The sequence below is a fragment of the Spermophilus citellus genome (assembly GCF_964194105.1).
Source record: "Spermophilus citellus genome assembly, chromosome: 4".
In the NCBI taxonomy this organism is placed as follows: domain Eukaryota; kingdom Metazoa; phylum Chordata; class Mammalia; order Rodentia; family Sciuridae; genus Spermophilus; species Spermophilus citellus.
In genome coordinates, this window is record NC_138185.1 from 211,518,392 (window position 1) to 211,530,958 (window position 12,567).

The 12,567-nt window shown below is 40.7% G+C and overlaps 1 protein-coding gene across 1 annotated transcript; it reads left to right on the top strand.

The window, feature by feature from the left end:
• Positions 1-496: 496 nt before the first annotated feature.
• LOC308648332 (histone H3.3A-like) lies at positions 497-1,326 on the top strand. Its single transcript, XM_081292950.1, has one exon. It carries the CDS (start codon positions 601-603, stop codon positions 1,009-1,011), a length of 411 nt encoding a protein of 136 aa, XP_081149076.1. The 5' UTR covers positions 497-600; the 3' UTR covers positions 1,012-1,326.
• Positions 1,327-12,567: the final 11,241 nt, after the last annotated feature.

Genomic DNA, 12,567 nt, shown 5'->3' on the forward strand with positions numbered 1-12,567 from the left:
CCCTAACTGTCTACATCCCACCTGATGGGGAACAAGGACTTTAGGTTATTTTCCCCAACTTTGCTCCCTTTCAGCAGGAAGCAACTTGGAGATGTCACCACCCATTTTCCCATAGAACTGGAATGTAGAAATTGACAGTGGAGAAATGTAAGAGTGGTCCACTCTATGATTTGAATATAGCCCTTGCTGCTCTGCCACTGCAACTTACTTTTAAAATGGACAAGTTTCTTTCTCTTCCTCTCCTTGCTCTTCCCTAATCTCTCCCCCTCCGAATCTCAGGGGAAAACAGATTACCTTTCTTCCCTATCCTAGACAGAGTTCATCTGCCCTTCAGCACACACCCACCATAGGAATGAAATAATCCAGAATTTGGGGATGGCATCAGAAGATCTCAGAAATGACTGTCTCCCAAATTAACAAGTGAATTACAACTCCAACAGAGAACATGTGGAATGTAACCTTTGAATCACCTGTTTAAAAGCCCCCTGTAGTGTTCGCAGCCACCTCCGCGCTGCCTTGGCTCTCTAACGCCAGCGCCGCCTCTAGCTCGCCAAGCTCCAGCCGAAGGAGAAGGGGGGTAAGTAAGGAGGTCTTTCTACCATGGCTCCTACAAAGCAGACTGCCCGCAAATCGACCGGTGGTAAAGCACCCAGGAAACAACTGGCTACAAAAGCTGCTCGTAAGAGTGCGCCCTCTACTGGAGGGGTGAAGAAACCTCATCGTTACAGGCCTGGTACTGTGGCACTCCGTGAAATTAGACGTTATCAGAAGTCCACTGAACTTCTGATTCGCAAACTCCCCTTCCAGCGTGTGGTGCGAGAAATTGCTCAGGACTTCAAAACAGATCTGCGCTTCCAGAGCGCAGCTATTGGTGCTTTGCAGGAGGCAAGTGAGGCCTATCTGGTTGGCCTTTTTGAAGACACCAACCTGTGTGCTATCCATGCCAAACGTGTAACAATTATGCCAAAAGACATCCAACTAGCACGCCGCATACGTGGAGAACGTGCTTAAGAATTCACTATGATGGGAAACATTTCATTCTCAAAAAAAAAATTTTTTTTCCTCTTCTTCCTGTTATTGGTAGTTCTGAACGTTAGGTATTTTTTTCCATGGGGTCAAAAGGTACCTAAGTATATGATTGCGAGTGGAAAAATAGGGGACAGAAATCAGGTATTGGCCGTTTTTCCATTTTCATTTGTGTGTGAATTTTTAATATAAATGCGGGGATGTAAAGCATTAATGCAAGTCAAAATGTTTCAGTGAACAGGTTTCAGCAGTTCAACTTTATAACAATTATAAATAAAACTGTTAAATTTTTCTGGACAATGCCAGCATTTGGATTTTTTTAAACAAGTAAATTTCTTATTGACGGCAAACAAAAAAAAAAAAAAAAGCCCCCTGTACCTGCTGAAGTCCCCTGTATTTCTCCTTTGCCAGCAAAACAATAAACTTTCTTTTTCCTTTTTCTAAAAAGAAAGAAAGAAAGAAAGAAAGAAAGAAAGAAAGAAAGAAAGAAAGAAAGAAAGAAAGAAAATATGCTTTTTGGATTATAAAACTTCACTAAAAAACACAAATTTGGCCTGCCAAGTTCACTTAAACATCAAAAACTTAACACTTTCAATTGATATCTAACAGTTCAAACAGACCAAAATTTTCCCCTCCAAATCTACTTTATTCCAGTCTACACACCCCCAATCAATGGGATGATCAATGATATAATTATTTAAGCCAAAAATTTAGCAGAAATCCTTAGTTCCTCTCTGATCCTTAACTCCCTACGTCCAATACATAAAGAAGTCCTATTTTGTTTCCAAAATATATCCTGGATCCCTCCATTTTTCTACATTCCCCTGTTTCTGGACCCATCTAAGCCCCTTGTCCTCTCTCCTGGCCTGTCCATTAACCTCCACATGGTCTCCATGCTTCCTCTGCAATGGTTGACCCCAAGAAAATCCATCTTTCACACCCTGCAGCCTGTGACTCCATCACCTCACACCCCACAATTCATTTTGCTGTTGGCAGAACCCCACTTTCAATCGTGGCCCACATCTCCTGCCCAATTTCTCCTTATTTATATCACATCTGCTGTATTCTTGTTTTCCATTTTCCTTGGTGTTCTCTCTATTTTAGAGAATATCAAGCTCTTTCCCTCATCTGAGATGGACTCCTTCCTCCAGATTTTGAATGACTGTCACATTTCATTTGAGTCTCAGCTCAGATACCACTTTCCCTAAAGGTCTTCTCTGCTGCTTAACATTGATATATCTAAAATTGATAGAGCCTCTGTATTAACATTGATCACTATAACCTTTATCTCACATTATCTTTATCACATTTCATTTATTATTATCTCAAATTAAATTAGATATATTCAACTATTTTTGTACTTTTTACTGGAACAATGCCTAGAAAATAGTAGGTGCTCAGAAAATATTCTCTGAATTTCATACTTTTTGATCAAAAGATTTTTTAGTTCACTTATTAACACTGATTCTTTTGGACTAGCTTAAACACTGATTGGCAATAACATATGGTTTTGATTTTTTAAAAAGGAAAATATTTATTTGGCAATGATGATTATTATGATGACAACTAAAATTTATTTGAATCCTTACTTCATACCAGGTATTATGGTAAATATCTTATGGGCAAATCCCACTTAATCCTTATGGAAACTCTACTCCATAAGTATTTCTATGATCCCCACTTTTTACGTGAGACAACTCAAGTGCAGAGAGAAAATTCCAGTGTGCATGAGCTTGATAAATGGACAGAACCAGGGTTTATTCTGAAGTCTGAATCCAAAGGTCATGCTCTTATTCATCATAATATTCTTCTTCCCTAATGGTTGCAGATTGTTCAAAAAATTTCCCCTGAAATTAAGTTTCAAGGCAACCAAAATAATGAAAGTATGTCACAATCTGAAAAATGCTCAGAAATATTTTAGGATTATGCAGACGTGCCATAGGAATCCAGCTGGCCCCCTTTGGGGTTCCGCAGTCTAACAAGGCAGACAACTGATGTGTTAACACCTCCAGGTTCAGATTCCAATCAACCAAGTTCACAGATACCAGGGTGCAATTTGTTCATTTCCAGTGATTAAGTGGCTGTCAAACAGATATGATAGGGATGTTTGAGAATCAAGCCGCTCTCTCTGCAGGCAAATCCACATGGGAAGCAAGATTGCAAGCACACATTTACTTGGTAAGGATGGCATGAAAGAGGGAGGATAGGTGCAAAGATGCTAATAGCACATGCTCCTGGGTTCTTTTTTTGCAGGAGATGGGGGCAAAAGTCACAGGGAGGAGTTTGGAGGTGAAGGCCTCTCCTGCAAGAATAAAGCATCAGAACTAGACAAGAATTGCCTGTCTTTCTGATAAGTATTTTCTCTCTTTGCTCACGTCAAAACCTACAGTCGATTCATCATTATGTCTTAGCCTGGGAAACATTTCATTTCTAAGGTGAGTTTGTATTTTTCAAGACTGATCTAAGTCAATTTTAGAGTCTCACTCTCAGAGAACAACCTTCTCTGTCGTAAATTCTTGCAGGATGCCTTATGGCCCCCATATTCTGTCCAGAGGAATGTATTTGTCGGTGTAATGTGGGAAGGAAGCCAGTGGAAAGTGCTCAGGTGGTGACCCAGGTTTCTTTAGAATCTCAACTACAAGCCTTAACTGAGCAAAGAAAAAAGTAATGCTTCCCTGTACCCCTTCTCCCTTCAGAGGTTTAAATCTGACAGCAGTAATAAGGCACCCTCTGCTCATCCTCCTATCTTAATTTATCACTTCACAATGTTGACCTTTCAACCTTCCCTGCTATGTCATAATGAAGACAGAAGTTGATGAGCAGTGAGGGCCAAGGTTTCCCCAACTGCTGCTGTTTGTATATCAGGACTGCCCGTGAGCATGTGTCTTCTCTTTGCTTCCTTCCTTCACCCTTCGCATGCATTGAAAACCGTGGGAAACCTGGCACCTTCTGATATTCCAGAGGCCCCAGAACCCTATCTTTGAGATAGCATTGGGGTGAGTATCCTCTGTCACTTTTTTTTTTTTTTTTAATCACAGAGCATGTTCAAGGTATTGGCAATATCTGGTAAAACAAAACTCTGGAAGAGAGGTTACCCTCTGAGAATTAAACTAGTAAAACACACAGTGTGATTGTGATTAGCCATCTGTGAGCATAAAGGAAAAGACAGCCTGTAAATGTGTCACTGAAGAATTTGCAGACACTCATCTCCAATAAAGATGATGGGAATAATCTCAGGGAGATGAGTCGGAACTTGACAGCAATTTAGAAAGCAGAAAACTAATCAATTGCAATGTACTCTGCCTAGGGAGAGTTTGGGGTGGGGGTGAGGCTGTTGCCCCAGAGAGCATTCAACACGGGCTCCCCCAGGGATACTGCCATCCGAGTCAAGAGGAGAGAGCATCAGGGGAAAAATATCCCGCATCTTCCTAGAGCGTTGGTTTTACCTGCAGATCTTGAGGAAGTTGTATTAAAATAAACATGAGCATTCCATTGAGTGGATCACTAGAGGGAAATTTCTGCGAACCTTGGGGTTGACAACAGACAAGGAGAGAAATTTCATTTAGGCCTGCCGTGTCTCTCTCTCTCTCCTTCCCTCCCTCCTAATTGCTACCCAGGATTGTCAGATCAGAGTATAGGCTCTCTGCTGGCCCATCATGCAAGCCAAGTTTTTGCCTAATATGTCAATGTGGTTATCGGAGTCCAGGCAAGGGTCAGAACTAAATTGGTAATTTGAATAGGGAAAATTTAATATGAACAGTTTTTAATTAGTTATGGATTGCCAACTAAAGGGTATAGGGCACATGAAGTGGGGGGGGGGGGTCAGCATGTGGCCTTCTCCATTCACTAATGTGCTATCTGTGGTTATTGTCCTATGACAGTGCCCAGCCCTCATTAGGGCACCTCTGGAACTCACTGGGTATTCACCACCGTGGGGACGGCAAAAATGCACAAAATGCTTTGTGCAACTGGGGCTCCACAAGCTGCTGACAGCCTCGCGCCACAGGAACCAGACATAAGAGATGCTTCTTCTCTCAGTGTCCCTCCAGAGCCCTCTGCTGACAAAGCCGCCTATCAAGCCATCTGGTAAATGAGAAATGTTTACAGGTGCACCTCCAGGATCACAAACCAAGGCAAAGAAGTGTCCTTCAGAGCTGAAAAGCAACAGTGGAGGACTACATATGGAAAATGTTAAAGGAGCTGGACCCTCATAGCTTCTGTCAATTATTTCTGTTGCTCAAGGGAAAAGATCAAGAATTTAAATGCATGGTCTCTGTTAAAGCACACAGATAACTCCTTCCTCTCATGAACCCATTGAAATGACAGTAAAGAAATTCTTAAAAGCAAAAAACCCTAACAAATAAACAGCATAGAAGGGAAGCTTAATTTTTTTTTTTAATTTGACAAATTTTAGGAAGATGGAAAGCAAATGGAGGGGACCGTGATGTAGAGATCCATCAGCTATAACCTACAAGGTGTGCAAGGGCGATGTGAGCCAGTCCACCCAGAACCTTTGAAAGGTGCAAAATCTGGACATAAAAAATGTCATAAAAATCAAGCTTGCATAACAGGGCTGAAAACACAGAATCATTAGTTTGCCAGGGCTGCCATATCAAAGTTCTGCTTATGAGGTGACTCTTACACATTGGATCAGGAATGTTCTCCAAAGGCCCATGTATTTAAGAGGTAGGGCCTAGAGGGAGGTTTTAAGTACTTGGGAATGTGCTTTGAAGGGGATTTGGGACCTTGTTCTCTCTCTCTCTCTCTCTCTTTTTTTCCAACTACCAAGGTGAGTGCTTGCTCACGTGCTCTTACCATGATGTTCTGTCTCATCACAGGCCCAAAATCAATGAGGCCAAGTAAACATGGAGTGAAACCTCTGAAATCAGGAAGAGCCAAAATAAACCTTTCCTCCTTATAATTGATTATCTTAGGTGTTTGTTACAGGGATGGAAAACCGACCGACACAATGACTTCGTGGATATTCATTACCCATAATTCCGAAGGCTAAAGTCTAAGATTAATGTGTCAGCAGAGTTCATTTCTTCTGAGGTCCCCCTCTTAGTTTGCAAATGGTCAACTTCTCTTTGTCTTCACATGGTTTTTCCTCGGTAATTATGTCCAAATTTCCTTTTCTTATAAGAACACCAGTAATATTGAATTAGGGCCCACCCCAATGACCTCATTTAAGAAGTAACCTGATTACTTCTTAAAGATCCTCTCTCCAAATACAGTAACAGTCTCAGGTTCTTGAATATATTAGACAAAATTGAGCCCATAACACATAGGAAGCAGTCAAAAGTCTTTTTTGTGGAATGGTTGGCTACCCGTCTCCTCCTTCATTCCAGGAAGCCAACCAACTCCCTGTGTGCACAACCCCCCCCACCACCATACACACACACATACACAGGAGACCAATGGTTTATTCTCAGAAGTCATATAGAGAAGACATTAGTCAAATACAAGGAAGAGAGAGGTCAGAAGTTGAAAAGAGGAGTTTACCTGAAATGTCTACTTCTAGAGTTCTGCCTCCCAGTCAGGAAGGTAGAGAAGTCTTGTTTTTAGTAACCTAAGAGCCCCAAATAACAGACCCTCAGACTCTGACATCAGACACAGCAAGAGCTGCCAATCTCAGTAACTTCAATATTGCCTATTAGTATACCCCACTCATGCTTCCAGAGCTTCCAATCAGCTTTTTTTCATCACTAGAATGTATGAATGCGTAGCCAGACATTGGAGAAAGGCCTTTGACATGAGAAGAACCCAACATGCATTAAAAACTTCCAACACTCAGCAAAAACCCACAACAAAGGAACTGAATTTAAAAAAAAAAAAAAAAGCTATAGTAAAAGCTAGAATTAACAAAATTGAAAAGATACTGTGTGGGTTTTTTGTTATGTTTTATTTTGTCTTGTTTTTAAGAGGGTACTGGAGGGTCTGGGGGTGTGACTCGGTGGTAGAACACCTATCTAGTGTGAGTGAGGGCCTGGTTCAATCCCCAGCACAGCATAAAAAATAAATTTATAGACATAAATATTGTGTGTCCCTCTACAACTAAATTTTTTTTTTTAAAAAAAGAAGGGTACTGGATAGGTAAAGATGCAGAGAAATAATTTAAGAACTGCAAAATTATTAATAACAATGTAAATCAAAAGTTGGTAGATAAAAATGAAAAAAAAATTTCAGAAAATAAAACAAACAAAATTTAAATGATGGAACTAAGAGGAAAACATGACTTAAAGAAAATAATAAAAAGGAGCTTAATAATGGATTAACAGAATAGAAAAATAATGAAAAAGAAGTAATTTTAAAATTCATGATGGAATATTTTTCTGAAAAAAATGGAAATTAAAACATCCAGATTAAAAGAAAGGCCCACTATATCCAGTATAGGAAGTGATAAAAACCAAACACAAGGACTCCATATTATGAAATTTCAGAGATCAAAACATAAAAGTTTAAAAAAAATACCATAAATATCCTTGGGAGTTGGAGGAAAATCATTAACACAAAATATGGATAGGACTAATATCAGACTTCTCATCATCAAATCTAGAGGCTGGAAGACAAAGAGAAAAAGACTTCAAAATACCGAGGAAAAATGATTTGCAGTCTAGCATCATATACCCAGCCAAAAAATTCTATCAACAAGTATGAAGATAGATTAAAAACATTTTCTGAAAGGCACAATTTCAATTATCACCGTGAACAATTTCTTAGGAATCTAGGAACATATGCCCCATCAAAGTGAGAAAGAAGGCGTTTCCTATTAAAAAAAAAAATAGTGGATCCAACCCATGCGTACAAAAAGAAAGTTCACAAATGAGACCGTGGAGAAGGGCTGGGAGAGACTTCCCAGGAGCATAGAAAGGGTAGTCTCTGGGAGAGACACTAAAAAATAAATTAATTATGATCATGATCTATGTTCAGATGATTTTATTTACTTGATCATTTTAAAAATCGTATTGATGAATGTATCACTGATACAATGGAGTATGGAAAAATTAAACTATAAGTCCACAAGATAAAGCCAATTAAAAAACAAGAAAAACCTTTAACTCTAGGGAAAATATGCCAATGACGCACAACAAGGAAGATAGAATCAGGATACAGTTCTTAGCTAAGACCTTTTTTTATAGTCATAATAATATCAATCCTATTATTCAATGAAAAAGTATATATGATTTTAATGAACATAGGAGGAGAAGGTAGGTGGGTGGGGACAGGTGAAGAGTAATGAGCTAAGTCTTCATCTATCATATCAGAATATTGATGCATAATGTCTAAAAAGAGTACTAATCAACAATGCAAGTGTTTACTTAGAAATATGGAGTTAAGTACAAGAAAGCAAGAAATGAAGGAGTTGAACACATTTGCTTATGGGAATGGGAGTGTAGGGTAGGGATTGCTTAGTTGGGGACTTCTGGGTTTTGTTAAACCATTTAATATTTAATGAATTTCAAACTAGTGCATGCATAACTATATCAAAATTAAATTTATTCAGTAAATAACTAGTCTAAGAGGAGATTGGAGTGAGAGGTGAACTGGGAACTAACACACCTTTGGAATCCAACAAACATGGGAGCAAGTAGTGGACTCCGTGGAGCTCTGTGGAAGGGGCTGGTGTTATTTCACCTGTGTATAAGAGGAAAAAATGAGAGAAGACTTAAGTCTCAAGGATATTCAGGTCCAAGCAGAACCCAACTTTAATAAGTCCTACCCTTGACCTCTGCAGACTAGCAATCAATAGTAACTCAAAAGTAACCCCATTCAGAAGGTATGAAAGAAAATTCAATTCATTATCTGCTATTTTTAAAACCCTCCTCTTGTCTTTATGTCCGTGGCTCCTCACAATGGTTTTGAGTCTCTAAAGTCAAACCCTCCACCTGTTGCATGACCTATCTGGCCCTTGCACGTGCACATTGATTGGCTTCTGCTGTGGTTTGGACATGGCTTGACTGTGAACACCATGTGTGGAAATGTAAGCTCCATTGTGAGATATTCAGAGGGCAGAAATTAATCTGACTGTTGTGTTTAGAGGTGGGGCCTTTGGGAGATAATTAGAATTAGAGAAGATCATCAGGGGAGAACTTCCACAATCCAATATTGGTAGCCTTATAAGAAGAGGGAGACAAAGTGGAACTTGCATGATTGAATACCAGCAGGTTTATGAGAAGAGGGAGACAGACCAGGAGAATCACATGCGTATACATACTCCCTGTCTTTTGCCATGTGATATCCTCCTGTGCCACCTTGGGACTCTGCCAAAACGAAAAACATCACCAAATGTACGCCCTCGATCTTGGACCAGAACTATGAATCAAAATAAAATCATTTTTCTTTTTAGGTTAGCTTGCCTCATGTGTTGCATTATAGTAATAGAAAATAAACTAATACAGCTTCTTTTCCTTTCCTCCACTTCTGTGCCATCCCACCCATATATTCTTTTAATTTCCTATTCTCTTAGAAGTCTGGTGTTATGGTTTGGACGTGAGGTGTCCTCCAAAGGCTCATATGTGAGACAATGCAAGAAGGTTGGAGAACAAATGATTGGATTATGGTCTTGACCTAATCAGTGAATTAATCCCTGGTGGGATTAACTGACTGGAAACTGTAGGCAGGAGGGGTATGGCTGGAGGAAGTGGTTTATTGGAGGCATGGCCATGAGGTACATATTTTGTATCTGGAGAATGGAGTCTCTTTCTCTCTTTCTCTCTCTTTGCTTGCTGATCAGCATGTAAACTGGTTCCCTCTGCCACATTCTTCCTCCATGATGTTCTGCCTCACCTGGAATGGAGCTGGCCTTCTGTGGACTAAGACCTCTGAAACCGTGAGCCCCTAAATAAACCTTTCCTCCTCTACGGTTGATATGGTCAGGCCTTTTGTCACAGCAGTGAAAAAGCTGACTAAACCAACGGGGAAGACCTTTCCTTTTTAAAAATGTTTTTAATTGTAGATGGACACAATACCTCTGTTGTATTTATTGATTTTTATGTGGTGCTAAGGATTGAACCCAGTGCCTCACACGCGCTAGGCAAGCATTCTACCACTGAGCTACCAACCCAGCCCCGAGACCTTTACTTTCATTAGCAGAATTGAGCAAGTAAAGAAACCAGAACAAGGGTTAAAAAAAAAAGTTTGTCCTTAAACTTTGTCTCACTCATGGGAATTTCTGGGTTAAAATTTAAGGGTTTTCATCATGTTTCTTTCTCCTTTTGATATTCTGCAGCAATGTGCTTCCACTCCTGGGGTGAGTTTGTGGAACTCTGATCAGAGAAAATAGGAGAGACCAAATGTTGGCTGTGCCCAGGGTAAGACACTCAGACCTTCAGGCTCAAATAACCACTGAACATCCGCTCCTCGAGTTTGGGGATTTTTGACTCCTTTGTTCACTGCTATATCCTAAGTGCTTAGAACAGCGTCTTTCCTGAAGGAGATGTTGGATAAGTTGTTAAACACTTGTACTTCCGACAGTCAGCATCCTAGTGAGTACCACCCACCAACCTTTTTCGGGCTCGCCAAATAAGTGCCTTCTCCCCACAGTGAGCTACCCACGGCACAACATTTCTTAAAGGTTGGGTTTCCTCCTTTAAATTAAGAAATCAGAGCACCAGGGTCCTCATCAGTCTCACAAGCTGGCTGACACAAGGTCATTCTTCCGTACCTTCTCAGTGTGCTAATGGAATTGGGTTTCTGAGCCCACACTGCTGGGTACCTGACCTCAGAGCAGGATCAGTTCACCTGGGAAATGGCATTCAAGAGACTCTTTGCAGCCTGCCAGCCTCTCCTTATGATATCCTCTGCTTAATATGTCCTTCATTCAGGTTTTCATCATAATTCTAAGAGCTTACAGAAAAGAGCCCCAGGCTAGGAGACACAGAACTGAAACCCAAAGAAGAGTGTGGAATTTGATAGACAGGGCCTGGTGGAATTGGAGGGGAAATGCCACAAGGACACAGAGAGCAGAAACACAAAAATCACAGAGCTCCTGAGCGATCAAAGTGTGGAAGAGTCAAGGGGCTTGGGTGTCATTAGAAAATCACAGTGGGGGTGAGTGCCACAACACAGGTGTCTTCGTCCATTTTCTGTTGTTATAACAAAATGCCTGATACCAGGTAATTTATAACGTATAGACCTTTATTTGGCTGGTGGTTCTGGAGGCTGGAAGTCCAACAACATGGCAAGTCCAAGAACAAAGCTGCTTGGCATCTGGTGAGGGCCTTCTCATGACATCACAACATGGCAGAAGGCTTCTCCTAGCAAGGTAGCCAACACACTAGCTCTAATCCTTCTTCCTCTTCATATATTCTATTAATACCATTCTGGGGACCCAACCCTCATAACCTTCTCTAACCCTGATATTCTCCTAGAAGGCCCCTCTCCAAATACCGTTGCCATGTGAATTTTGGGATTAAGTTTCCAAAACTTGAACTTTGGGGGTATCACATTTTAGATTCTAGCAATGGGAGAAGTCAAGAATGCGTCTACTTCCTCTCTCCAGTGAATCAATGGGATGCGATATTTAAGGACATAGGAAGAAAGCAGAAGGAATTGTAAAGTACATCTCTGTCAGGGGTGCAGATGGGCCACAGGCATATTTTTGAAGCAGGCTGTTGAATGTGACATTCTCTTGACCCTGACCTAGGACAACAATACTTTTTCTCCCAAGGGTGCACAGCATGCCACAGCATGTCTTGGGGGGAAGAAATGTAGAGGGGAAAAAGAAATCCCATTATAATCGGGTCTCCTTTGTTATTTTAGTGCCTACCGTCATCTAAGTCATTTCAGAAATCTGAAAAGAAGTCTTATTTTTAAATTCATAATGTTGACCAAAGAGACTTGCCTTTATTATGCTCATAAATCATTCATATCTCCTGCATAACAAAGAGATTTTTTTAATTTTTATAATGCTTTTTTTCCCACTTTCTTCCCAACATGAGAGGAAATGAGAATAATATTTTAAGTTAATAGGAACAAAATGTTCAAAATGTATGCACTATATAGAAATCTTATAAAATGTTTCAGTGGAAACATTTTTTTTTAACCAACAAAGGAAATGAAACACAAAAAGCCACATTAAAAGAACGTTGATGATTTTTACTTTAATGAGGAACCTGAGAGGAGTTGGATTATGGGTGAGTGGAGGGAACCCCTGAGAGAAAACTATAGTACTTAGGGCCCCTGTGGCTAGGGGCTGCCTGAGCACTGCACACACCTCCCCACCTTCTCTCCTTCTGTCTCAGATCCCAACAGCAAGCCCCAACCTGGCTCTCAGGTCTCTGCTACTCAGCCCCTTGGAGAGGTCATGAATGTCTCCAAGAGGCCAACATCCCTCAGCTCAGCATCCTGGGCTCACAGTCCAGCCAGACAGGTACTACAATAGAGGAAAGCCTCTCCTTCTGCCAGAGAAACATCCTGGCTCCTTGGCCACGGTAATGGCTCCAAAGAAACCCTGGGAGTTCACATCCATTCATTGAATAGTCAAGAGTAAAGACAAGGGATCCCTGGACGCCCATTAGAACCCAGAGCATGAAAAGCTGT

Excerpts from the sequence above, each read along its gene's own strand:
- LOC308648332 (XM_081292950.1), top strand. The coding sequence starts at position 601 with ATGGCTCCTACAAAGCAGACTGCCCGCAAATCGACCGGTGGTAAAGCA.